We start from the raw sequence: 26,345 nt of genomic DNA on the forward strand, positions 1-26,345 counted from the left end.
TTCTCCACTCTTCTCTGATGTCTTCTAGCCCTCTCCGGTTCTTCTCCCCTCTCTGGGTCTTCTCCGGTCTCCTCTCCGCTTTCCTCTGATGTCTTCTAGCCCTCTCTGGTTCTTCTCCCCTCTCTGGTTCTTCTCCGCTTTCCTCTGATGTCTTCTAGCCCTCTCTGGTTCTTCTCCCCTCTCTGGGTCTTCTCCACTCTTCTCTGATGTCTTCTAGCCCTCTCTGGTTCTTCTCCGCTTTGCTCTGATATCTTCTGCCTCTGCGGGTTTTTCTCCCCTCTCTGGGTCTTCTCCGGTCTCCTCTCCACTCTTCTCTGATGTCTTCTAGCCCTCTCCAGTTCATCTCCCCTCTCTGGGTCTTCTCCACTCTTCTCTGATGTCTTCTAGCCCTCTCCGGTTCTTCTCTCCTCTCTGGGTCTTCTCCACTCTTCTCTGATGTCTTCTAGCCCTCTCCGGTTTTTCTCCGCTTTCCTCTGATGTCTTCTAGCCCTCTCCAGTTCTTCTCCCCTCTCCAGTTCTTCTCCGCTTTTCTCTAATGTCTTCTAGCCCTCTCCAGTTCTTCTCCCCTCTCTGGGTCTTCTCCACTCTTCTCTGATGTCTTCTAGCCCTCTCCAGTTCTTCTCCCCTCTCTGGGTCTTCTCCACTCTTCTCTGATGTCTTCTAGCCCTCTCCGGTTCTTCTCCCCTCTCTGGGTCTTCTCCACTGTTCTCTGATGTCTTCTAGCCCTCTCCGGTTCTTCTCCCCTCTCTGGGTCTTCTCCACTCTTCTGTGATGTCTTCTAGCCCTCTCCGGTTCTTCTCTCCTCTCTGGGTCTTCTCCACTCTTCTCTGATGTCTTCTAGCCCTCTCCGGTTCTTCTCTCCTCTCTGGGTCTTCTCCACTCTTCTCTGATGTCTTCTAGCCCTCTCCAGTTCTTCTCTCCTCTCTGGGTCTTCTCCACTCTTCTCTGATGTCTTCTAGCCCTCTCCGGTTCTTCTCTCCTCTCTGGGTCTTCTCCACTCTTCTCTGATGTCTTCTAGCCCTCTCCGGTTCTTCTCCACTCTTCTCTGATGTCTTATAGCCCTCTCCGGTTCTTCTCCGCTTTTCTCTGATGTCTTCTAGCCCTCTCCAGTTCTTCTCCCCTCTCTGGGTCTTCTCCACTCTTCTCTGATGTCTTCTAGCCCTCTCCGGTTCTTCTCCCCTCTCCGGTTCTTCTCCACTCTTCTCTGATGTCTTCTAGCCCTCTCCGGTTCTTCTCTCCTCTCTGGGTCTTCTCCACTCTTCTCTGATGTCTTCTGACCCTCTCTGGTTCTTCTCCACTCTTCTCTGATGTCTTATAGCCCTCTCCGGTTGTTCTCCGCTTTCCTCTGATGTCTTCTAGCCCTCTCCGGTTCTTCTCTCCTCTCTGGGTCTTCTCCGCTCTCTCTCTGGTTCTTCTTCCTCTGTCCGCTGTCTTCTGCCTCTGTGGGTTCTTTTCCCCTCTCTGGGTCTTCTCCGCTCTCCTCTCCGCTCTTCTCTGATGTCTTCTAGCCCTCTCCGGGTCTTCTCCCTCTGTCCGCTGTCTTCTGCCTCTGCTGGCTCTTCTCCGCTATCTTCTCGCTCTTTTGCTTTGTCTTCTCCGCTGTCTTCTGCCTCTGTTCTTTTTCCGATGTTGACTCAATGCTCTCTCCTGCTCTAATGCCGGGTGCGCGGTGTGCCACTACCTATATTGTCATGGGGTGAGGTCACTGAAGACCCACCCCTTATGACATCAACACCCATCATGCCCCAGGGGGTGACGTCATAAGGGGTTGTCCTCCGTATACAGGTATTAGAACAGGTGAATTATTATAAAGGGATCAGTACAGGTATACAGGGATCACTAAAGGTGTATTATACAGGCATACTTATTCCTCCTGTGTCCTTGTCTTCAGGTGGAACTTCCAGAGATGGGGGTCAGGGGTCAGTACAGGTGCATTATACAGGTATATTTTTTCCTCCCGTGTCCTCGTTGTCTTCAGGAGGAACCTCCGGAGATGGGGTCAGTACAGGTGTATTGTACAGGTATAATTATTCCTCCCGTGTCCTTGCTGTCACCATGAGGAATCTCCAGAGGTGGGTGTCAGGGTCTGTAAAATATTTGGTTTTTCTGCCTTAGAGGGGTTAAGCGGAATCTTCTCCGATCTGATTTTTTTTATACATAAAACTCCTTTTTAGGAGATTCCCGGCCGTGTCTGGTGTCACACACTCCTTATGAGGAGATTTACAGAAAACAGACACCGGCTCTGCCGACATGAGGAGGAGTATAGAACGGACATAACACAGATTTTCCACACATTCCAGAAGAAATAGAGCTATTATCTACCACAACCAGCTACATATGGGAGCGCCCAATTTAATATTATCCCCTACAACCAGCTAGGTATGGGAGCAACCAACCCATTATCATATCCTACAGCCTGCAATCAACCCAATGTCATCTCCTACAACCAGCTAGGTATGGGAGCAACCAATCCGTCATTATCTCCTACAACCAGCAATCAACCCAATATCATCTCCTACAACCAGCTAGGTACAAGAGCACCCAGCCCATTATTATCCCCTACAACCAGCTAGGTACAAGAGCACCCAACCCATTATTATCCCCTACAACCAGCTAGATACAGGAGCACCCAACCCATTATTATCCCCTACAACCAGCTAGATACAGGAGAACCCAACCCATTATTATCCCCTACAACCAGCTAGATACAGGAGAACCCAACCCATTATTATCCCCTACAACCAGCTAGATACAGGAGAACCCAACCCATTATTATCCCCTACAACCAGCTAGATACAGGAGAACCCAACCCATTATTATCCCCTACAACCAGCTAGATACAGGAGCACCCAACCCATTATTATCCCCTACAACCAGCTAGATACAGGAGCACCCAACCCATTATTATCCCCTACAACCAGCTAGATACAGGAGCACCCAACCCATTATTATCCCCTACAACCAGCTAGGTAAAAGAGCACCCAATTCATTATCATCTCTTACAGCCAGCTAGGTATGGGAACACTCAACCCATTATTATCTTCTACAACCAGCTAGATACAGGAGCACCCAACCCATTATTATCCCCTACAACCAGCTAGATACAGGAGCACCCAACCCATTATTATGCCCTACAACCAGCTAGATACAGGAGCACCCAACCCATTATTATGCCCTACAACCAGCTAGATACAGGAGCACCCAACCCATTATTATCCCCTACAACCAGCTAGGTACAGGAGCACCCAACCCATTATTATCCCCTACAACCAGCTAGATACAGGAGCACCCAACCCATTATTATCCCCTACAACCAGCTAGATACAGGAGAAACCAACCCATTATTATCCCCTACAACCAGCTAGATACAGGAGCACCCAACCCATTATTATCCCCTACAACCAGCTAGGTACAAGAGCACCCAACCCATTATTATGCCCTACAACCAGCTAGATACAGGAGCACCCAACCCATTATTATCCCCTACAACCAGCTAGGTAAAAGAGCACCCAATTCATTATCATCTCTTACAGCCAGCTAGGTATGGGAACACTCAACCCATTATTATCTTCTACAACCAGCTAGGTACAAGAGTATCCAACACATTATCATCATCTACAACCAGCTAGATACAGTAGCATCCAACCTATTGTCTCCTACAACCAGCACCAACCCCATTATTATCCCCTACAACCAGCTAGGTATGACAGCACCCAACCCATTATTATCCCCTACAATCAGCTAGGTACAAGAGCACCCAATCCATTATTATCTCCTACAGCCAGCTAGGTATGGGAACACTCAACCCATTGTAGCGGCCATAACCTGTTGCAGGGCAGCCTTGACTTATTGGGCTTACCAGTTGCCTTCTCTTGGCCCGCTCTTCCATGTCTAGGGGTTCCCAGGGTTGATACCCAACGACTTGAACACTGACACAGATAAAGTCCCTTTGAAAAGGTTTTATTTTGCGATAGTAACATCCAATAACACAGTCTCTCATGGGAACAGAGGCATGGGTGAAGAACTCGGGCACCTTGAACTGCAAGTCTAGTAAAAGCTCTAATTCCACCCAGAGAGTAGCCACTCACAGCTGGGTACTTCAAGGCTGAACAGATCTCTAGCCAGAGATCATGGCAGTCAGCACGTTGACTCAAAACTTGAAACAATCCTATGAACGTGGACAGGTTGTAACTAGGAGTGAACGGGAACCTTTTTCCTCAGGCCCCGGAACATTCTCTGTCTCCTCAGTGGTACTGGAAAAAGTGTGGATTCATCAATGTCCTTCCCAACTCAGTAACCAGGCACTTCCCAGGATGCCACTTGCCGGCCCTCCCCTGAAGAGTCCTCCCCCGGTCACTTCCACGAGCTGTGGTGCCCCTCCAAGCCGAGAGCACACCCGGACACCTTGAATCCTCCCTCAGTTACTGCTCCTCGGACCAGCCGGTTCCGAGACTCGGGAACAGACAGATCCCTACCCCAGACCATGCGGGTCTATTAGGGGCCCCTAACAGGAACATGTTGCGGAATGTCGAACACCCTGTGACCGGGACCACTCACGGGGCTACCCCGGTCCTGGAACCAGAACAGACCACACGGGCCTCACGAACTCCTCACACAAACACATGACCCACACCTCTTAAGTACCCCTTTGCAGACTCCCACTGATTGGTTCCGAGAAGGCAGATACCCAAACATCCAACCAGACCTGGTTCTGACTTGTCATGTGCGCCTCACTCTTCACATGACCAGGCAGAGCTTCCAACACAGCCTGGCCAGACTAGTGTCAAGGCTGACCTATGTAATTAACCCTCAGAACCCCACTACTGTTCTGAGGCAAAAACTAAATTTACATGCGTGTGACATTTTGTCCAAAATGTCATCCGCTACATCATGATTATCCCCTACAACCAGCTAGGTACAGGAATACCCAACACATTATCATATTCTACAACCAGCTAGATACAGGAATACCCAACACATTATCATATTCTACAACCAGCTAGATACAGGAATACCCAACACATTATCATATTCTACAACCAGCTAGATACAGGAATACCCAACACATTATCATATTCTACAACCAGCTAGATACAGGAATACCCAACACATTATCATATTCTACAACCAGCTAGATACAGGAATACCCAACACATTATCATATTCTACAACCAGCTAGATACAGGAATACCCAACACATTATCATATTCTACAACCAGCTAGATACAGGAGCATCCGACCTATTATTATCTCCTACAGCCAGCACTCAACTCATTATTTCCCCCTACAACCAATGGCTAAGTACAGGAGCACCCCATCCATTATCATCTCCTACAACCAGCGAGGTATGGGAACATCCAATCCATTATCATCTCCTACAACCAGCACACAACCCATTATCATCTCCTACAACAAGCTAGGTACAGGAGTACCCAAACAATTGTCATCTCCCACAACCTGCAAGCAACCCATTATTATCCCCTACAACCAGCTAAGTACAGAAGCGCCCAACCCATTATTATCCCCTACAACCAGCTAGGTACAGGAATACCCAATCTAATATCTCCTACAACCAGCGAGGTATGGGAGCAGCCAATCCATTATTATCCCCTACAACCAACTAGTACTGGAAGAATATCTAATGATAGGAGGAGGGGTTTTGGAAATATATCTAATGATAGGAGGAGGGGTTTTGGAGGAACATTTAATGATAGGAGGAGGGGTTTTGGAGGAATATCTAATGATAGGAGGAGGGGTTTTGGAGGAATATCTAATGATAGGAGGAGGGGTTTTGGAGGAATATCTAATGATAGGAGGAGGGGTTTTGGAGGAATATCTAATGATAGGAGGAGGGGTTTTGGAGGAATATCTAATGATAGGAGGAGGGGTTTTTTGGAGGAATATCTAGTGATAGGAGGAGGGGTTTTGGAGAAATATCTAATGATAGGAGGAGGGGTTTTGGAGGAACATCTAATGATAGGAGGAGGGGTTTTGGAGGAATATCTAATGATAGGAGGAGGGGTTTTGGAGGAATATCTAGTGATAGGAGGAGGGGTTTTGGAGAAATATCTAATGATAGGAGGAGGGGTTTTGGAGGAACATCTAATGATAGGAGGAGGGGTTTTGGAGGAATATCTAATGATAGGAGGAGGGGTTTTGGAGGAATATCTAATGATAGGAGGAGGGGTTTTGGAGGAATATCTAATGATAAGAGGAGGGGTTTTGGTGGAATATCTAATGATAGGAGGAGGGGTTTTGGAGGAATATCTAATGATAGGAGGAGGGGTTTTGGAGGAACATCTAATGATAGGAGGAGGGGTTTTGGAGGAACATCTAATGATAGGAGGAGGGGTTTTGGAGGAACATCTAATGATATGAGGAGGGGTTTTGGAAGAACATCTAATGATAGGAGGAGGGGTTTTGGAGGAACATCTAATGATAGGAGGAGGGGTTTTGGAGGAATATCTAATGATAGGAGGAGGGGTTTTGGAGGAACATCTAATGATATGAGGAGGGGTTTTGGAGGAATATCTAATGATAGGAGGAGGGGTTTTGGAGGAATATCTAATGATAGGAGGAGGGGTTTTGGAGGAATATCTAATGATAGGAGGAGGGGTTTTGGAGGAATATCTAATGATAGGAGGAGGGGTTTTGGAGGAATATCTAATGATAGGAGGAGGGGTTTTGGAGGAATATCTAATGATAGGAGGAGGGGTTTTGGAGGAATATCTAATGATAGGAGGAGGGGTTTTGGAGGAATATCTAATGATAGGGGAGAAGTTTCGGGAGGAATATTTTGCGATACAATGAGAAGTTTCGGGAGGAATTGTTCCGTGATTGGAGATGGTTTGGTGGAGTGTTTTGTTTCTGGAGATAAAAGTGAGTTTACTTTCCAGCATTCTTCTCTTTATGGCCTCAGTCGGGGGCCTGGAGCCGTCCCGGCCTGTCTGATCTCAGGACTATAAAATGAGTATATGGCCGGCGGAGGCTGGAATGCTGAGTCATATAATGGGCCCTCATATAATGGGCCCCTGAGGCTCTCACTCTTTCCTCTCTGACTCATTTATCTCTCAGGATGATGGATTTTGTAGTCTTCCAGCTCGGAGGGAGTTATATCCATTTTATCATTAAACAGAAACAAACATTCAACAAAACCCATTCCTAAAAAGGAGAGAAGATTCTCCAGATGCCACCACAGAGAGATCCGCAGATCCATCACCCAGGAGGAACGAGGAGCACACCACATACATGAGGAGCACACCACATACATGTGACAGGCCAGGGAGTACATACATGAGGAGCACACCACATACATGAGGAGCACACCACATACATGTGACAGGCCAGGGAGTACATACATGAGGAGCACACCACATACATGAGGAGCACACCACATACATGAGGAGCACACCACATACATGAGGAGCACACCACATACATGTGACAGGCCAGGGAGCACAAACAACATGAAAAGATGATTTCAAAACCCTCACGATGATGGAATCTGTCACACCTTTCCCTCCTGCGTGGCTATCTCTATGTTACTTCCTCCTAGCGCTCTATGGTAAAGATAGCCTCGCAGGAGGGAAAGGAGTGGCCGATTCCATTGTCCGCGCATCCTTAGCCCTTGTACACACGGTCGGACATTCCGACAACCAAATCCGTCAGATTTTTTCAGACGGATTTTGTCCGAAACTGTTGCATACACACGGTCGGACAAAGTTGTCGGAAAATCCGATCGTTCAGAACGTGGTGACGTTATTTCGTTACAACGGGACTACGTTCAGGCTAGTAGCCAATAGCTTTGGTGTAGGAATTTGATCTGAGGATGCGTGGCACTTTGTCCGATCGGAATTCTCTACACATGATCGGACAAAGTCAGATCGGATCATGTTGTCGGAAAATTTTATAGCCCAGCTGGAAAACTTGGTCCGTCGGATATTCAGATGGAAACAGTCCGATGGAGCCCACACACGGTCGGATTATCCGACAACATGGTCTGATCGGACATTTTCCGTCGGAATGTCCAACCGTATGTACAAGGGCTTAGGGTGGCTGTGTCCAGTGGTGTATTTTAGTTTTGTGCTGCCCTAGGTAAATTTGCCCCACCCATTCCTGTTTAATGGATGTGACGTTCTCCAAAGTTGAGGGGGGGTCACATACCCCAAAAGTGAAGGACTATAAGTTCCAGCATAAACTCTTTAGATCTAAGGATGTAACCCTCTCCAAAATTGAAGGACTAAAGTCCCAGGATGAACCCCTGAGATCTAAGGATGTAACCCCTTACATCCAACTCCATGTGACAGGCCGAGGGAGCACAGCACATACTGTACATACAGGAGGAACGAGGCGCACACTCCAGGTGACAGACCAGGGCGAGGAGCACACTCCATGTGACAGACCAGGGCGAGGAGCACACTACATGTGACAGACCAGGGCGAGGAGCACACTCCATGTGACAGGACGGGGGAGCACAGCACATACTCTAAATACATGAGGAACGAGGAGCACACTCCATGTCACAGGCCGGGGGAAGTACATCATATACTGTACATGCAGGAGGAACAAGGAAGGTGCTCCCCTGGGAGGTGTGAGCTCCAGGAGAGGAGATTGGGAAAGTGTGACCACAGGGAAGGGAGGGCTGATATATTTGGCATTCTCTAATAACATTAAGGGCCTCTATGTATGTTGAGACTTTGTGGCCCCAGCTGGTTGGGTCAGATCTCAGGATGAAGGGCCTCTATGTATGTAGGGACTATGGTGCCCCAGGCTGGTGGGGTCAGATTCCAGGATGAAGGGCCTCTATGTATGTAGGGACTGTGGTGCCCCCGGCTGGTGGGGTCAGATCTTGGGATGAAATTCCTCTATGTATATAGGCACATTTCCCCTCCCCGGCTGGTTGGGTCAGATCTCGGGGTGAAAGGCCTCTATGTATGTAGGGACAGTGTGGCCCCGACTGGTGGGGTCAGATCTTGGGATGAAGGGCCTCTATGTATTTAGGGATGATGTGGCCCCGTCTGGTGGGGTCGGCTCTCTAGATGAAGGGCCTGTATGTATGTAGGGACGGTGTGGCCCCGGCTGGTTGGGTCGGATCTCCGGGTGAAGGGCCTATATGTATGCTGGGATGGTGTGGCTCCAGGTGGTTGGGTCAGATCTTGGGATGAAGGGCCTCTATGTATGCATGTAGGGACGGTCTGGCCCCAGCTGGTTGGGTTGGATCTCGGGATAAAGTGCCTCTATGTATGTAGGGAGGGTGTGGCCCCAGCTGGTGGGGTCGGATCTCGGGATGAAGGGCCTTTATGTATTTAGGAAAGATGTGGCCCCGGTTGGTTGGGTCAGATCTCGGGATAAAGTGCCTTCATGTATGTTGGGATGATGTGGCCCCGGCTGGTTGGGTCGGATCTCGGGATTAAGGGCCTCTATGTATGTAGGAACGATGTGGCCCCAGCTGGTGGGGTCAGATCTCGGGATGAAGGGCCTCTATGTATGTAGGGACAGTGTGGCCCCGGCTGGTTGGGTTGGATCTCGGGATGAAGGGCCTCCTACGTATGTAGGAACCGTTTGGCCCCGGCTGGAGGGGTCAGATCATGGGACGATGGGCCTCTATGTATTTAGGGACGATGTGGCCTGGCTGGTGGGGTCAGATCATGGGATGACGGGCCTCTATGTATTTAGGGACGGTGTGGCCCCGGCTGGTGGGGTCAGATCACGGGATGACGGGCCTCTATGTATTTAGGAACGATGTGGCCCCGGCTGGTGGGGTCAGATCACGGGATGACGGGCCTCTATGTATTTAGGGACGGTGTGGCCCCGGCTGGTGGGGTCGGATCCTGGGATGAAGGGCCTCTATGTATGTAGGGATGTTGTGGCCCCAGCTGGTTGGGTCGGATCCCAGGATAAAGTGCCTCTATGTATGTAGGGAGGGTGTGGCCCGAGCTGGTGGGGTCGGATATTGGGATGAATGGCCTCTCTGTATGTAGGGACGGTGTGGCCCCTGGCTGGTTGGGTTGGATCTCGTGATGAAGGGCCTCTATGTATTTAGGAATGATGTGGCCCTGGCTGGTTGGGTCAGATCTTGGGATAAAGTGCCTCTATGTATGTTGGGATGGTGTGGCCCTGGCTGGTTGAGTTGGGGCGGATGTCGGGATTAAGGGCCTCTATTTATGTAGGAACGATGTGGCCCGGCTGGTGGTTTTGGATTTCGGGATGAAGGGCCTCTATGTATTTAGGAATGATGTGGCCCTGGCTGGTTGGGTCAGATCTTGGGATAAAGTGCCTCTATGTATGTTGGGATGGTGTGGCCCTGGCTGGTTGGGTTGGGGCAGATGTCGGGATTAAGGGCCTCTATTTATGTAGGAACGATGTGGCCCGGCTGGTGGTTTCGGATTTCGGGATGAAGTGCCTCCATGTATGTTGGGATGGTGTGGCCCCGGGTGGTTGGATCTTGGGATTAAGGGCCTCTATGTATGTAGGGATGGTGTGGCCCCTGGCTGATTGGGTTGGATCTCGGGATGAAGGGCCTCTATGTATGTAGGGGCGGTGTGGCCCCTGGCTAGTTGGGTTGGATCTTGGGATGAAGGGCCTCTATTTATGTAGAGACTTTGTGGCACCAGCTGGTTGGGTCGGATCTTGGGATAAAGTGTGTGTATGTATGTGTGGATGGTGTGGCCCCCGGCTGGTTGGGTTGGGTTGGATCTTGGGATTAAGGTCCTCTATGTATGTAGGGATGGCGGGGCCCGGCTGGCTGGGTCAGATCTTGGGATGAAGGGCCTCTATGTATGTTGGGATGGTGTGGCCCTGGCTGGTGGGGTCGGATCTCGGGATGAAGGGCCTCTATGTATGTAGGTACGGTGTGGCCCCGGCTGGTTGGGTCAGATCTTGGGATAAAGTGCCTCTATGTATGTTGGAATGGTGTGGCCCTGGCTGGTTGGGTTGGGGCGGATGTCGGGATTAAAGGCCTCTATGTATGTAGGGACGGTGGGTCCCCGGCTGGTTGGGTCAGATCTTGGGATGAAGGGCCTCTGTGTATGTTGGGATGGTGTGGCCCAGGCTGGTGGGGTCAGATCTTGGGATGAAGGGCCTCTATGTATGTTGGAAAGGTGTGGCCCAGGCTGGTGGGGTCAGATCTTGAGATGAAGAGCCTCTGTGTATGTTGGGATGGTGTGGCCCTGGCTGGTGGGGTCAGATCTTGAGATGAAGAGCCTCTATGTATGTTGGGATGGTGTGGCCCTGGCTGGTGGGGTCAGATCTTGGGATGAAGGGCCTCTATGTATGTTGGGATGGTGTGGCCCTGGCCGGTGGGGTCAGATCTTGAGATGAAGGGCCTCTATGTATGGTGGGATGGCGTGGCCCTGGCTGGTGGGGTCAGATCTTGGGATGAAGGGCCTCTATGTATGTTGGGATGGTGTGGCCCTGGCCGGTGGGGTCAGATCTTGAGATGAAGGGCCTCTATGTATGGTGGGATGGTGTGGCCCTGGCTGGTGGGGTCAGATCTTGGGATGAAGGGCCTCTATGTATGTTGGGATGGTGTGGCCCTGGCTGGTGGGGTCAGATCTTGGGATGAAGGGCCTCTATGTATGTTGGAAAGGTGTGGCCCTGGCTGGTGGGGTCAGATCTTGAGATGAAGGGCCTCTATGTATGTTGGGATGGTGTGGCCCAGGCTGGTGGGGTCAGATCTTGAGATGAAGGGCCTCTATGTATGTTGGAAAGGTGTGGCCCTGGCTGGTGGGGTCAGATCTTGAGATGAAGGGCCTCTATGTATGTTGGGATGGTGTGGCCCTGGCTGGTGGGGTCAGATCTTGAGATGAAGGGCCTCTATGTATGTTGGGATGGTGTGGCCCTGGCTGGTGGGGTCAGATCTTGGGATGAAGGGCCTCTATGTATGTTGGGATGGTGTGGCCCTGGCTGGTGGGGTCAGATCTTGAGATGAAGGGCCTCTATGTATGTTGGGATGGTGTGGCCCTGGCTGGTTGGGTCAGATCTTGGGATGAAGGGCCTCTATGTATGTTGGGATGGTGTGGCCCTGGCTGGTGGGGTCAGATCTTGAGATGAAGGGCCTCTATGTATGTTGGGATGGTGTGGCCCTGGCTGGTGGGGTCAGATCTTGAGATGAAGGGCCTCTATGTATGTTGGGATGGTGTGGCCCTGGCTGGTTGGGGTCAGATCTTGGGATGAAGGGCCTCTATGTATGTTGGGATGGTGTGGCCCTGGCTGGTGGGGTCAGATCTTGAGATGAAGGGCCTCTATGTATGTTGGGATGGTGTGGCCCTGGCTGGTGGGGTCAGATCTTGAGATGAAGGGCCTCTATGTATGTTGGGATGGTGTGGCCCTGGCTGGTGGGGTCAGATCTTGAGATGAAGGGCCTCTATGTATGTTGGGATGGTGTGGCCCTGGCTGGTTGAGTCAGATCTTGAGATGAAGGGCCTCTATGTATGTTGGGATGGTGTGGCCCTGGCTGGTGGGGTCAGATCTTGGGATGAAGGGCCTCTATGTATTTTGGGATGGTGTGGCCCTGGCTGGTGGGGTCAGATCTTGGGATGAAGGGCCTCTATGTATTTTGGGATGGTGTGGCCCTGGCTGGTGGGGTCAGATCTTGAGATGAAGGGCCTCTATGTATGTTGGGATGGTGTGGCCCTGGCTGGTTGGGGTCAGATCTTGGGATGAAGGGCCTCTATGTATGTTGGGATGGTGTGGCCCTGGCTGGTGGGGTCAGATCTTGAGATGAAGGGCCTCTATGTATGTTGGGATGGTGTGGCCCTGGCTGGTGGGGTCAGATCTTGGGATGAAGGGCCTCTATGTATTTTGGGATGGTGTGGCCCTGGCTGGTGGGGTCAGATCTTGAGATGAAGGGCCTCTATGTATGTTGGGATGGTGTGGCCCTGGCTGGTTGAGTCAGATCTTGAGATGAAGGGCCTCTATGTATGTTGGGATGGTGTGGCCCTGGCTGGTTGAGTCAGATCTTGAGATGAAGGGCCTCTATGTATGTTGGGATGGTGTGGCCCTGGCTGGTGGGGTCAGATCTTGGGATGAAGGGCCTCTATGTATTTTGGGATGGTGTGGCCTACAGGTTCACTTGGAAGACTTGGGTCATCACATTGTGAGATCTCTCGGTGGAGTGGAGTGGAGTGGAGCACTCTCAGTAATGACGGGGTTTCCCCTGCCTGGAACATGACACTGGGCGGGGGGGGGGGGCATATGGGGACACTCAGAGGGGTCACTGACAGTCCAGCTTGCAGGGAAGGTCTGTGTGTGATTGGAGCCCCTCCTGGGAATCCTTGTCTTGTTTGTACAAGTATTTCCTCCCCGAGGGAGCCCCTTCCTTGAAAATGTATAGCTGGCTGGGGGGGGGGGGGAGGGGGTCAGACAGAGGGACAACAGAAGGGACCATTCTTCTTCCACCTGGTCGGCCGTGTCACAGAGACATTCCACAATGACATCTCCAGTCCTCCGAAAATTCACCTTCTGTCCTTCTCACCTCCATAGAGTATAGAGAGAACCCCACAGAAAGAGAGAGAGAGACCTTCCCCACACACATCCACAAAGATACTTTCCGAAGAAAAGATTGTCAGTATGTGACCGCCCACCTCCTGATCCCTAGGTGTCGCCCGCCGCTGTAATATCTGGCGCAATAACAAACTCCACCCACAATGTATGTGGATGAGTCATGTGAGCGACACCATCCAATGGGCATTATAAGTCTAACCTATACTTCATAGAACCGTAATACAGCATATACTGCATCCAGATTTAATACATACGTAACGTGTGGGGTCTGATGTCCCATCACATGACCATAGCTGTGTGTGTTCACCTCATATGATACTTCATAGCTCTATATTCATAACCTGGAGGTTCCCATCATACAATATACATATATAATCTCCCCCCCCGAAGAAGTGACAGTTGGTGGAAGGAACATGTCGGGTTTGATGTCTCATCATATGACTATAGCTGTGTGTGCTCACATTATACAATACTTCATATCTTTACATTTATAACTTCCTCCTTCCTGAAGAAGTGGCAGTTGGTGGAAGGAACGTGTTGGATCTGACGTCCCACCATATGACCATAGCAGTGTGTGCGCTCACCTCATACAATACTTCATATCCCTAGGTTTATAACCTCCTCCTCCCCTGAAGGAACATTCCCATAATGTGATATAGATTTCTAATCTCCACCCCCACCTGAAGAAGTGACAGTTGGTGGAAGGAATGCGTGAGGTCTGATATGAGTGCTCCCCTCAAAAGATATTTGGTACTTCTAGATTCATAACCTCCTTCCCCCTTGAATAGACATTCCCAACATACAGTAAATATTTATAAGCTTCTCCTTCCCCCCTGAAGAAGTGACAGTTGGTGAAAGGAATGTGTGGGGTCTGATATGAGTGCTCACCTCATACAATATTTGGTAATTCTAGATTTATAACCTCCTTCCCTCCTGAATTGACATTCCCAACATACAGTAAATATTTATAAGCTTCTCCTCCCCCCTGCAGAAGTGACAGTTGGTAGAAGGAACGTGTCAGGTCTGATATACCATCAAATGATGCTTCATTATTCTAGATTTATAACTTCTTCCCCTGAAGAAGTGGCAGTTGGTGGAAGGAACGTGTAAAGATATCCCATCATATGGCCATAGCTGTTTGTGATCACATCATAGAATACTTCATAATTCTAGATTTTTTACTTCCTCCCCTCCTGAAGGGATGTTCCCATCATACAATGTAGGTTTATAACCTCCTCCCCCCTGAAGAAGCAGCATTTGATGGAAGGAACTTGTAAAGATACCCCATCATATGACCATAGCAAGGTGTGCTCACCTCATATGATATTGATTTATCACCTCCCCCTGAAGAAGTGACAGTTGGAAGGAATGTGTTTGCTTTGATATCCCATCATATAACCATAGGAGTGTTCTCACCTCACATGATATAGATCTATAACCCCCCCCCCCCCCCGAAAAAGTGACAGTTGGTGGAAGGAACATGTCTGGTTTGATTTCCCATCATGTGACCATTGCAGAGTATGCTTACATCATATGATATAGCTCTAAAACCACTTTTCCTGAAGAAGTGACAGTTGGTGGAAGGAGTATGTTGGGTCTGATATCCCATAATATTACCATAGCACTGTGTGCTCACCTCATACAATATAGATTTATAATCTTCTTCTTCCCTCCCGGAGAAGTGGCATTTGGTGGAAGGAACGTGTAGAGATGTTCCTTCATATGACCATAGCAGTATGTACTCACATCATAAGATATATATATTTATAACCTGTTCCCCCCTGAAGAAGTGACAGTTGGTGGATGGAACGTGTCAGGTCAGATTTCCCATCATATGACTATAGCTGTGTGTGCTCACCTCATACAATATAGATCTATAACCCCCCCCCCCCCCCCGAGGAGGTGACAGTTGGTGTAAGGAATGTTTCAGGTCTGATATCCCATCATGTGACCATAGCAATGTATGCTCACCTCGTATGATATAGATGTATAACATCCTCCCCCCCGAGGAAGTGACAGTTTGTGGACAGAACTTTTCAGGTCTGATATCCCATCATATGACCATAGTACTGTGTGTTCACCTCGTATGATATAGATTTATAACCTCATCCTCCCTGAAGAAGTGACAGTTGGTAGACAGAGCATGTCAGGTCTGATATCCCATCATATGACCATAGCAGTGTGTGCTCACCTCATACGATATAGATTTATAACCTCCTCCCCAGAAGTGACAGTTGGTGGAAGGGACGTGTAGAGATGCCCCATCATATGACCATAGCTGTGCGTGTGTCGACACCTCATATGATATAGATATATAACCTCCTCTGAGGAAGAAGTGACAGTTGGTGGAAGGAACGTGTTGGATCTGATGTCCCATCATATGACCATCATCATACAAAACAAACATATAACCACCTCCCCCTGAAGAAGTGACAGTTAGTGGAAGGAGTGTGTTGCTTCTGATGTCTCATCATATGACCATCGTCATACGATATAGACCTATAACCTCTTCCCTCCTGAAGAAGTGACAGTTGGTGGAAGGAACGTGTTGGATATGATGTCCCATCATATGACCATCATCATACAAAACAGACCTATAACCACCTCCCCCTATAGAAGTGACAGTTAGTGGAAGGAGCGTGTTGCTTCTGATGTCTCATCATATGACCATCGTCATACGATATAGACCCATAACCTCTTCCCTCCTGAAGAAGTGACAGTTGGTGGAAGGAACGTGTTGGGTCTGACGTCCCATCATATGACATTTGGGATAAAATCTGTGTAAATAAATGCAGGGATGTTTTCCTTCTCCACCAAGGTCCATGTATGCTGCAGCGGTGATCTTGGCACCGGCTTCAGTGACCACTATCGGCCACTTTCTGGTAAAAGTGATGACTGTCATGGGGCTCCCAAAGTGCGTGTCCCCCCTCGAAGGCACCTGCAGGAAACTGCTTGTTCATTGAGAGCAGGAAGAACATCCGTTTCCCTGATCCCTCCTGAAACCCCAGGAGGGGCATGTATGACATCACTTGTGAGGTCACAGCTGTCATTCTGTGTATGTGTATGCAGGAAATTTTCAAAAATTGCCCTGGAAGGCAGATGCTTAAGCCGGCCACAATCTGGGGGGGCCCCTTCCTGGGTGGAATATACTCAGGTCTTCAGAATCTGGGGGTCCTTCCTCCCCAGGTGAGAATATACTAAGGTCTTCAGAATCTGGAGGCCCCTCTCCTTGGGGGGAAAATACTAAGGTCTTCAGAATCTGGGGGTCCTTCCTCCCCAGGTGAGAATATACTCAGGTCTTCAAAATCTGGGGGTCCTTCCTCCCCAGGTGAGAATATACTCAGGTCTTCAGAATCTGGGGGTCCTTCCTCCCCAGGTGAGAATATACTCAGGTCTTCAGAATCTGGAGGCCCCTCTCCTTGGGGGGAAAATACTAAGGTCTTCAGAATCTGGGGGTCCTTCCTCCCCAGGGGTAAATAACTTAGGTCTTCAGAATCTAGGGGTCCCTCTTCCCCTGGGGGGGAAATATACTAAGGTCTTCAGAATCTGGGGGTCCTTCCTCCCCAGGGGTAAATAACTTAGGTCTTCAGAATCTAGGGGTCCCTCTTCCCCTGGGGGGGAATATACTAAGGTCTTCAGAATCTGGGGGACCTCCCTCCCTGTGGGGAATATACTAAGGTCTTCAGAATCTAGGGGTCCCTCTTCCCCTGGGGGGGAATATACTAAGGTCTTCAGAATCTGGGGGACCTCCCTCCCTGTGGGGAATATACTAAGGTCTTCAGAATCTGGAGGCCCCTCTCCTTGGGGGGAAAATACTAAGGTCTTCAGAATCTAGGGGTTCCTCTTCCCCTGGGGGGGAATATACTAAGGTCTCCAGAATCTGGGGGACCTCCCTCCCCAAGGTGAATATACTCAGATCTTAGAATCTGGGAGGCCCCCCTCCCCAGGTGAGAATATACTTCTTTATATAGGTCTTTAGAATCTGGGGGACCTCCCTCCCTGTGGGGAATATACTAAGGTCTTCAGAATCTAGGGGTCCTTCTTCCCCTGGGGGGGGGGATATACTAAGGTCTTCAGAATCTGGAGGCCCCTCTCTTTGGGGGGAAAATACTAAGGTCTTCAGAATCTGGGGGTCCTTCCTCCCCAAGGAATAAATAACTCGAGTCTTCAGAATCTAGGGGTTCCTCTTCCCCTGGGGGGAATATAGTAAGGTCCTCAAAATCTGGAGGACCTCCCTCTCCAGGGGGAATATACTAAGGTCTTCAGAATCTGGAGGACCTCCTTCCGGGGGGGGGGGGGAGGGATATACTAAAGTCTTCAGAATCTGACCTTAGCATATCCCCCCCCCCCCCCGGGAAAGGCATCCCCCACTTTCTGAAGACCTAGGTATATTCCCTTTGAGGAGGAAAGGTCCCACAGATCCTAGTATATTAACCCTCAGGAGGGTTGCCCCCAGATTCCGAAGACCTTAGTATATTCCTCCCGGGGAGGAGGTCCCCCAGATTCCGAAGACCTTAGTATATTCCTCCCGGGGAGGAGGTCCCCCAGATTCCGAAGACCTTAGTATATTCCTCCCGGGGAGGAGGTCCCCCAGATTCTGAAGACCTTAGTATATTCCTCCCGGGGAGGAGGTCCCCCAGATTCTGAAGACCTTAGTATATTAACCCTCAGGAGGGTTGCCCCCAGATTCTGAAGACCTTAGTATATTCCTCCCGGGGAGGAGGTCCCCCAGATTCCGAAGACCTTAGTATATTCCTCCCGGGGAGGAGGTCCCCCAGATTCTGAAGACCTTAGTATATTCCTCCCGGGGAGGAGGTCCCCCAGATTCTGAAGACTTTAGTATATTCCCTTCCGGGGAGGAGGTCCCCCAGATTCTGAAGACCTTAGTATATTCCCCTTCAGGGCAGCTCTCGTGAGGAGTAATATACTAAGGTCTTAAGAATCTGGGGGATGCCCTCCCTGGGGGGAATATACTAAGGTCTTTGGAATCTGGGGGAGGACTGGCGGGGGGGGGGGCAGCACTCTTAACCAATTAGGCTGGGCTGCAGTGCATATGTGCTGACAGAAACAGAGTAGACCAATCAGCAGGCAGGGGGCGTGTCCTGGATTAAGCTGGGCTGCTAAGTGGGGTGGTCCCACGAGGCCGGTTGCAGATCTTTGGTGCGGAGGCGTCTACAGAATCTGACTGAGGCAGCACAGACAGTTCATATTTCTTTGCAGAATGCTGCTGTTGGTCTTATGGTGTTCCTGTTGTTGCTCTTTTCTGATAGGTCCGGTGTGTGCAGGGGTGGTCGGTCTGAAGATGCCGCGGTATTGTCTGTTTGGAGATACGGTGAATACGGCATCTAGGATGGAGTCCAATGGAGAAGGTGAATATCCTAGACAATATCATCAGGAAGTAGGCAATCCCCCAATACATTTTACCCCCTGTCAAAACAGGGGGATGGAGCTGTACCCTCCTCTCCCAAAGGCTAAAAACAAGGGGGTGGAGCTGTAGCCTCCTCTCTCACGGGTCAGAACAAGGGGATGGAGCTATACCCCCTCCCCCCAGGGCCAGAATAGTGGAATGGAGATGCACCTCTCTCCCCAAGGGTCAGACCATTGGGGGCGGAGCTGTACCCCTTCTCCCCAGGGTCAGAACGGGGGGGTGGAGCTTACACCCTCCCAGGGTCAGAACAGGGGGCAGAGTTTTACCCCTCTACCCCTAGGCAAGAACAAGGGAATGGAGGGGGTACTCTGGAGGTTATCACCGTCTTTTATTTGTCTCTTATTTTCTTTTCTCAGCTCTCAAAATCCACATTTCTTCGGCCACCAAAGAAGTCTTAGATGAACTGAATTGCTTTCAACTGGAACTTCGGGGAGATATAGAAATGAAGGTAAATACAGAAAAGAGGAAGGAATAGTGCTCAGGAAAGTGGAGGCTATGAGGGTGGAGGGAAGAGGTTGGCGGAGATGATGAGGGTTGGCGGAGATGATGAGGGTGGAGGGAAGAGGTTGGTGGAGATGATGAGGGTTGGTAGAGATGATGAGGGTGGAGGGAAAAGGTTGGTGGAGATGATGAGGGTTGGTGGAGATGATGAGGGTGGAGAGAAGAGGTTGGCGGAGATGATGGGGGTGGAGGGAAGAGGTTGGTGGAGATGATGGGGGTGGAGGGAAGAGGTTGGCGGAGATGATGGGGGTGGAGGGAAGAGGTTGGTGGAGATGATGAGGGTTGGTGGAGATGATGGGGGTTGGTAGAGATGATGGGGGTGGAGGGAAGAGGTTGGCGGAGATGATGGGGGTGGAGGGAAGAGGTTGGTGGAGATGATGAGGGTTGGTGGAGATGATGAGGGTTGGTAGAGATGATGGGGGTGGAGGGAAGAGGTTGGCGGAGATGATGGGGGTGGAGGGAAGAGGTTGGTGGAGATGATGAGGGTTGGTGGAGATGATGGGGGTTGGTAGAGATGATGGGGGTGGAGGGAAGAGGTTGGTGGAGATGATGAGGGTTGGTAAAGATGATGGGGGTTGGTAGAGATGATGGGGGTTGGCGGAGATGATGAGGGTGGAGGGAAGAGGTTGGTGGAGATGATGAGGGTTGGTAGAGATGATGGAGGTTGGTAGAGATGATGGGGGTTGGCGGAGATGATGAGGGTGGAGGGAAGAGGTTGGTAGAGATGATGGGGGTTGGTGGAGATGATGAGGGTTGGTAGAGATGATGGAGGTTGGTAGAGATGATGGGGGTGGAGGGAAGAGGTTGGTGGAGATGATGAGGGTTGGTGGAGATGAGGGTTGAGGGAAGAGGTTGGCGGAGATGATGGGGGTGGAGGGAAGAGGTTGGTGGAGATGATGAGGGTTGGTAGAGATGATGAGGGTGGAGGGAAAAGGTTGGTGGAGATGATGAGGGTGGAGGGAAGAGGTTGGTGGAGATGATGAGGGTTGGTGGAGATGATGAGGGTGGAGAGAAGAGGTTGGCGGAGATGATGGGGGTGGAGGGAAGAGGTTGGTGGAGATGATGAGGGTTGGTGGAGATTATGAGGGTTGGTAGAGATGATGGGGGTGGAGGGAAGAGGTTGGTGGAGATGATGGGGGTGGAGGGAAGAGGTTGGCGGAGATGATGGGGGTGGAGGGAAGAGGTTGGTGGAGATGATGAGGGTTGGTGGAGATGATGGGGGTTGGTAGAGATGATGGGGGTGGAGGGAAGAGGTTGGCGGAGATGATGGGGGTGGAGGGAAGAGGTTGGTGGAGATGATGAGGGTTGGTGGAGATGATGAGGGTTGGTGGAGATGATGAGGGTTGGTGGAGATGATGGGGGTGGAGGGAAGAGGTTGGTGGAGATGATGAGGGTGGAGGGAAGAGGTTGGTGGAGATGATGGGGGTGGAGGGAAGAGGTTGGTGGAGATGATGAGGGTTGGTGGAGATGATGGGGGTGGAGGGAAGAGGTTGGCGGAGATGATGAGGGTGGAGGGAAGAGGTTGGTGGAGATGATGAGGGTGGAGGTAAGAGGTTGGTGGAGATGATGGGGGTGGAGGGAAGAGGTTGGTGGAGATGATGAGGGTTGGTGGAGATGATGAGGGTTGGTGGAGATGATGAGGGTTGGTGGAGATGATGAGGGTTGGTGGAGATGATGGAGGTTGGTGGAGATGATGGGGTTTGGTGGAGATGATGGGGGTTGGTAGAGATGATGGGGGTTGGTAGAGATGATGGGGGTTGGTAGAGATGATGAGGGTTGGTGGAGATGATGGGGGTTGGTAGAGATGATGGGGGTTGGTGGAGATGATGGGGGTTGGTGGAGATGATGGGGGTTGGTAGAGATGATGGGGGTTGGTGGAGATGATGGAGGTTGGTGGAGATGATGGAGGTTGGTGGAGATGATGGAGGTTGGTGGAGATGATGGGGTTTGGTGGAGATGATGGGAGTGGAGGGAATATCAGAAGTGGTGTCTGAGTGAATGTCTGTTATAGAAAAGTGCAGATAAAAGTCACTTTAAGGAACAGGAAGAAAGCGATTGCTGCAGATGTCTCCACACACTGTGCGGTGTCTGCGGGTAATTATCACAGATAATACTAGAAGTAACCCACCCTGTATATACCCCTGGCCATGATGGAATTGGCTGAGATAATGCAGAGCTGGGGCTATCTTCCTATCCTTCATTTCCCCAGAGATAACCCATAGATGGGACCAGCAATGGGATCGGTTCTATCCTGCTCTGCCATATACTGAGGACTGAAGGACACCTGGTGGAATGGACTTTGTTGTGCTCCAAGTAGCCAGTTCTGGAGTAGGACTATTGCTGGAGCACTCAGTTCTGTGACATCACAGTGTTCAGCCATTGTGTCACAGAACTGTAGAGAAAGGGTCTGATCCCCCTAAGGTCGCCTCTGCTCCCTTCCCCCACAGTGTGACCAATCTGGGGATCGGTATTATGGCTTGTGTCGAAGGGTTTTTGTTAACTTGGAGTGAGTTTTGTATTGCCATAAAAGTCTAGGAGACTGCAAGACCTGCTGCTTAAAGCAGGTCAGATGTAGTTTACCTAGAGGTCAGAAGGAGGTCAACTGCAGGTCAGAAGGAGGTCAACTGCAGGTCAGAAGGAGGTCAACTGCAGGTCAGAAGGAGGTCAGATGCCCTTGTCAGTGAACTCCTAATGATCTCAGAAGCATATCAACCTGATTCCATTGACAAAATGTCTAAGCCCATCCCCACAGGCCTCGATGATATCCGCATACTATATAGATTAACAAAGCAGCCATAACTCATCCCCACCATCCACACACTTGAAACCTCTTCAAAATCTATTTGGTAAAGAGGAGAAAAGCTTTCTCCAGGAAATGCACTTCTAGACGACGGCTGATGGTGGAATGTATAATGCGTCCGAGACAATATTTCCGTTTTAAGAGCTGCTCTTTATCTAGAAGTGGTCTATACATCTATGGCGGGTATATTGGCAGAAGAGGAGATACTGGGATGTGGCAGAAGAGGGGGGGGGGGGGGGGTGCTTGCAGGGTAGCTTAGGTCAACCGGAAAACAAAACCAACAAAACCAAAGAAAATTCCCAGCTCAACTGACCAACCAGTCTGCAAACAACCGAATTGTCCTGACAGTTTCCGATAAATCCTTGCCAGTTATAGGTGGGTGCAGTGGCCATTTGTTTGGACACCTTTTCTTCCATTGTGCTATATGTTGGGTGTCCAGTGCGCCCCTGTGCTTTAAGGGAGCGGTGGGCCCCCTCCAGGCTCACCTCCCCTCTATCTATCCATTATTATATATGTGCTTCCACTATGGAGGCTCTCAAAATGTATAGAGTTAGGACTACAGATAATACTTGGGTGCCGTAAAGGGGCTCTGCAGCTTACGCATTTATTTGCAAATGTGTGCAAACGAAACCCCTGTTTTTAACACAAACTGTTAGACAGGAGAATTTGGTTGGTTGCTGCTGGTTGGTGAGTTGAGCTGGGAATTTTCTTTGGTTTATGTTTTGACTTACGTCACCCTTCCATGTGCTCCTTGCTTGGAAGGCCAGTTGTAGGTGTGGGCAGGGGCCATTTGTTTGTACTGTTAGGTCAACTAGATCAGTGTTCCCCTAGCAATAACGGTGAGGAGATCCCTTCCTTGCTCCGCTCGGAAATGTTTGTTTTTTGTCCCCTTAAAGGAAACCTGTGTGGGAAAGGCTGTGTGGGGTAGGTTACACAATATGGGATAGGCCTGTGTGAGAAAGGTTGTGTTGGGTAGGTTACGTAGGCTATACCATATGGGATAGACTGTGTGGGGTAGGTTACGTAGGCTATACCATATGGGATAGACTGTGTGGGGTAGGTTACGTAGGTTATACCATATGGGATAGACTGTGTGGGGTAGGTTACATAGGTTATACCATATGGGATAGACTGTGTGGGGTAGGTTACATAGGTTATACCATATGGGATAGACTGTGTGGGGTAGGTTACGTAGGTTATACCATATGGGATAGACTGTGTGGGGTAGGTTACATAGGTTATACCATATGGGATAGACTGTGTGGGGTAGGTTACATAGGTTATACCATATGGGATAGACTGTGTGGGGTAGGTTACGTAGGTTATACCATATGGGATAGGCTGTGTGGGGTAGGTTACATAATATGGGATAGGCCTGTGGAAGAAAGGTTGTGTTGGGTAGGTTACGTAGGCTATACCATATGGGATAGGCTGTGTGGGGTAGGTTACATAATATGGAATAGGCCTGTGGGAGAAAGGTTGTGTTGGGTAGGTTATGTAGGTTACACTGTGTGGGGAATTTTGTGTGGGGTAGGTTTTGCTATGTGGGATAGGCTGTGTTGAGTAGGTTAGGTAGGTTATGCTATGTGGGATAGGCCGTGTGGGGTAGGTTAGGTAGGTTATGCTTTGTGGGATAGGTTGTGTGGGGTAGGTTAGGTAGGTTATGCTATGTGGGATAGGCCGTGTGGGGTAGGTTAGGTAGGTTATGCTATGTGGGATAGGCCGTGTGGGGTAGGTTAGGTAGGTTATGCTATGTGGGATAGGCCATGTGGGGTAGGTTAGGTAGGTTATGCTATGTGGGATAGGTTGTGTGGGGTAGGTTAGGTAGGTTATGCTATGTGGGATAGGCCATGTGGGGTAGGTTAGGTAGGTTATGCTATGTGGGATAGGGCATGTGGGGTAGGTTAGGTAGGTTATGCTATGTGGGATAGGTTGTGTGGGGTAGGTTAGGTAGGTTATGCTATGTGGGATAGGCCATGTGGGGTAGGTTAGGTAGGTTATGCTATGTGGGATAGGCCGTGTGGGGTAGGTTAGGTAGGTTATGCTATGTGGGATAGGCCGTGTGGGGTAGGTTAGGTAGGTTATGCTATGTGGGATAGGCCGTGTGGGGTAGGTTAGGTAGGTTATGCTATGTGGGATAGGCCGTGTGGGGTAGGTTAGGTAGGTTATGCTACGTGGGGTATCCCAGCTCATGCTGCCCTCTTGTTGTCTTCCAGGGTAAAGGAAAGATGAGGACCTTCTGGCTTCTGGGGGAAATCACAGAAGACGACATTATCTGAGACTCTCTAGTTCTGTATCAGGTCAGCCGAGTCCTGAGCTGCTCAATAGACTAATGTGGGGACTGAGCTTTCCTCCATTCCTAGCTGCTCCGCCCGGAGTACATCCATTCCAGATGCCTCCCTGGTTGGAGCACCAGGCACCGACCCTTACTTCTCTTTTCTCTGGGAACGAGTCATTACGCACCAGCTAATTGGCCGATTCCTGACCCATCACGTGGTCAGGTGGCCCCAATCAGATATGACCTGCGGCCCAAGAGGGCTTGTAAAGCCGCCAACATTGCAGGAGGTGATGCAGGGCCAGGATACGAAGCGAAGGGTCGCTCTAATCTTTAGACCTTCGGCTTGCTGAACTTCATGATGAAAAAAGGCAGTTTGAGTAGAAATGGATCCTCGCTACCAATTTCCTGCCACTTCACCGGTGGGGAGGTCAGATGCCGTGCAGATCTCCACCTTCCATTACCAATTCTTATCACCATCTTCTCCTGCACTGACCTATGAATCCCTTCCCAATTCCCACCACAAGGGACAACCGAGAATTGCGCCAGGACTATCCAATCCAACAGCGATAAGGACTGCACCCCTCCCCCCCAGTGCAGGCGACGCGGCACAGCGAAGATCTATGTGGAAGAATTATCACTTCATTATAATAGAAAACACATTTCCGGACGGAGACTCGGATAAACCTGGAAGCCCCACAGAGGAGTGGAGTGTCTCCCCGCCATCAGCAAGGTGTATATTATGTGAATAATGGCAGTTGTACTGAGTCCGTGGCACATTCAGCCTTAAATAAAGTAAATTACATCCTAAAACCGGCTTACATGGTATGTGCTTGTCCGCTATTGGACGACAGAAACCAGCCAATAGAACAGCTTGTACATCTCAACAAATGGCAGGACTGAAGGCTGCTGGGACACCGGATGGTTATACCGCCTCCAATGACAATACAACAAGCTTTACTGGTGCCATATTGGGTCAGACAGACGTTCTATATCCCCATGACATGTGACACATTTCAGCCAATGGGCTTACTTATTGGGTGAAGCACTACGCATCGGGTGGGATGCATCAACGTCATATCTGATGGGATTATAATGTCTGTCTGACCCAATATGGCACCAATAAAGTTTGTTGGCGTTCATAAGAAAATACAATGTAGCTTATGTGTGTGTGTGCTGGAGAAGGTGGATCCCGGAGAGTATGGGCCCCAACGTGGCCGGCTGCTGCATGTCCTTCACTGGATTGGTGTCATTTATACATGTTTCTATCAGTAGGAAGTACACAAAATACTTCCAGAGACCCTTAACCTCAAAGTTATGTCCATCCACAGACCCTTTAGTGGTAGACCTTTGTTATACCCCAGGCTGGCCTCACACCTATTCCCTGCATTAAAAAAAAGTGCTACCGTAGTGCATGGCCCTGTATACCGTGCCGGGGTCCCATCCAGCACAGTTCAGAAGGTGGTGACAAACCAGCAGAGGCCACGTGTCGTGGTAGATGTATGGTCCTTCTCCCGTTCCCCCATGTTGGCAGTCAATCCAAAATAAATGCAACAACATGTGAAAGACTGCACGATAAAGGACTGGTTTGGTATTTATCGATATCACCCCCCCCCCCACCCCCGATCTGACCCATTCACCTCCCCCCCACCCCCGATCTGACCCATTCACTTCTCTCCCCCCCGCCCCCGATCTGACCCATTCACCTCTCCCCCCCACCCCCAATCTGACCCATTCACCTCTCCCCCCCACCCCCGATCTGACCCATTCACCTGTCCCCAGCTGCAGTGTAGACAACACTACTCACATTGGTGGAGGTAAGTAGGCTACCCCGGGAG

The 26,345-nt window shown here is 50.1% G+C and overlaps 1 protein-coding gene across 1 annotated transcript in view; it reads left to right on the forward strand.

The window, feature by feature from the left end:
• The window catches only part of NPR2 (natriuretic peptide receptor 2), a 160,029-nt gene extending 134,709 nt beyond the window's left edge, over positions 1 to 25,320 (forward strand). The window contains exons 20-22 of the mRNA XM_077478216.1: positions 18,774 to 18,872; positions 19,288 to 19,379; positions 24,449 to 25,320. Of these exons, the coding sequence (XP_077334342.1) occupies positions 18,774 to 18,872; positions 19,288 to 19,379; positions 24,449 to 24,511 (254 nt within the window). The 3' untranslated portion in view covers positions 24,512 to 25,320. The remainder of the gene's footprint in view (positions 1 to 18,773; positions 18,873 to 19,287; positions 19,380 to 24,448) is intronic.
• The last annotated feature ends 1,025 nt before the right edge of the window (positions 25,321 to 26,345 follow it).

The sequence above is a fragment of the Lithobates pipiens genome, unplaced genomic scaffold (genome assembly GCF_037356315.1).
Source record: "Lithobates pipiens isolate NorthernLeopardFrog02 unplaced genomic scaffold, aLitPip1_a1.2 Scaffold_13, whole genome shotgun sequence".
Classification (NCBI taxonomy): domain Eukaryota; kingdom Metazoa; phylum Chordata; class Amphibia; order Anura; family Ranidae; genus Lithobates; species Lithobates pipiens.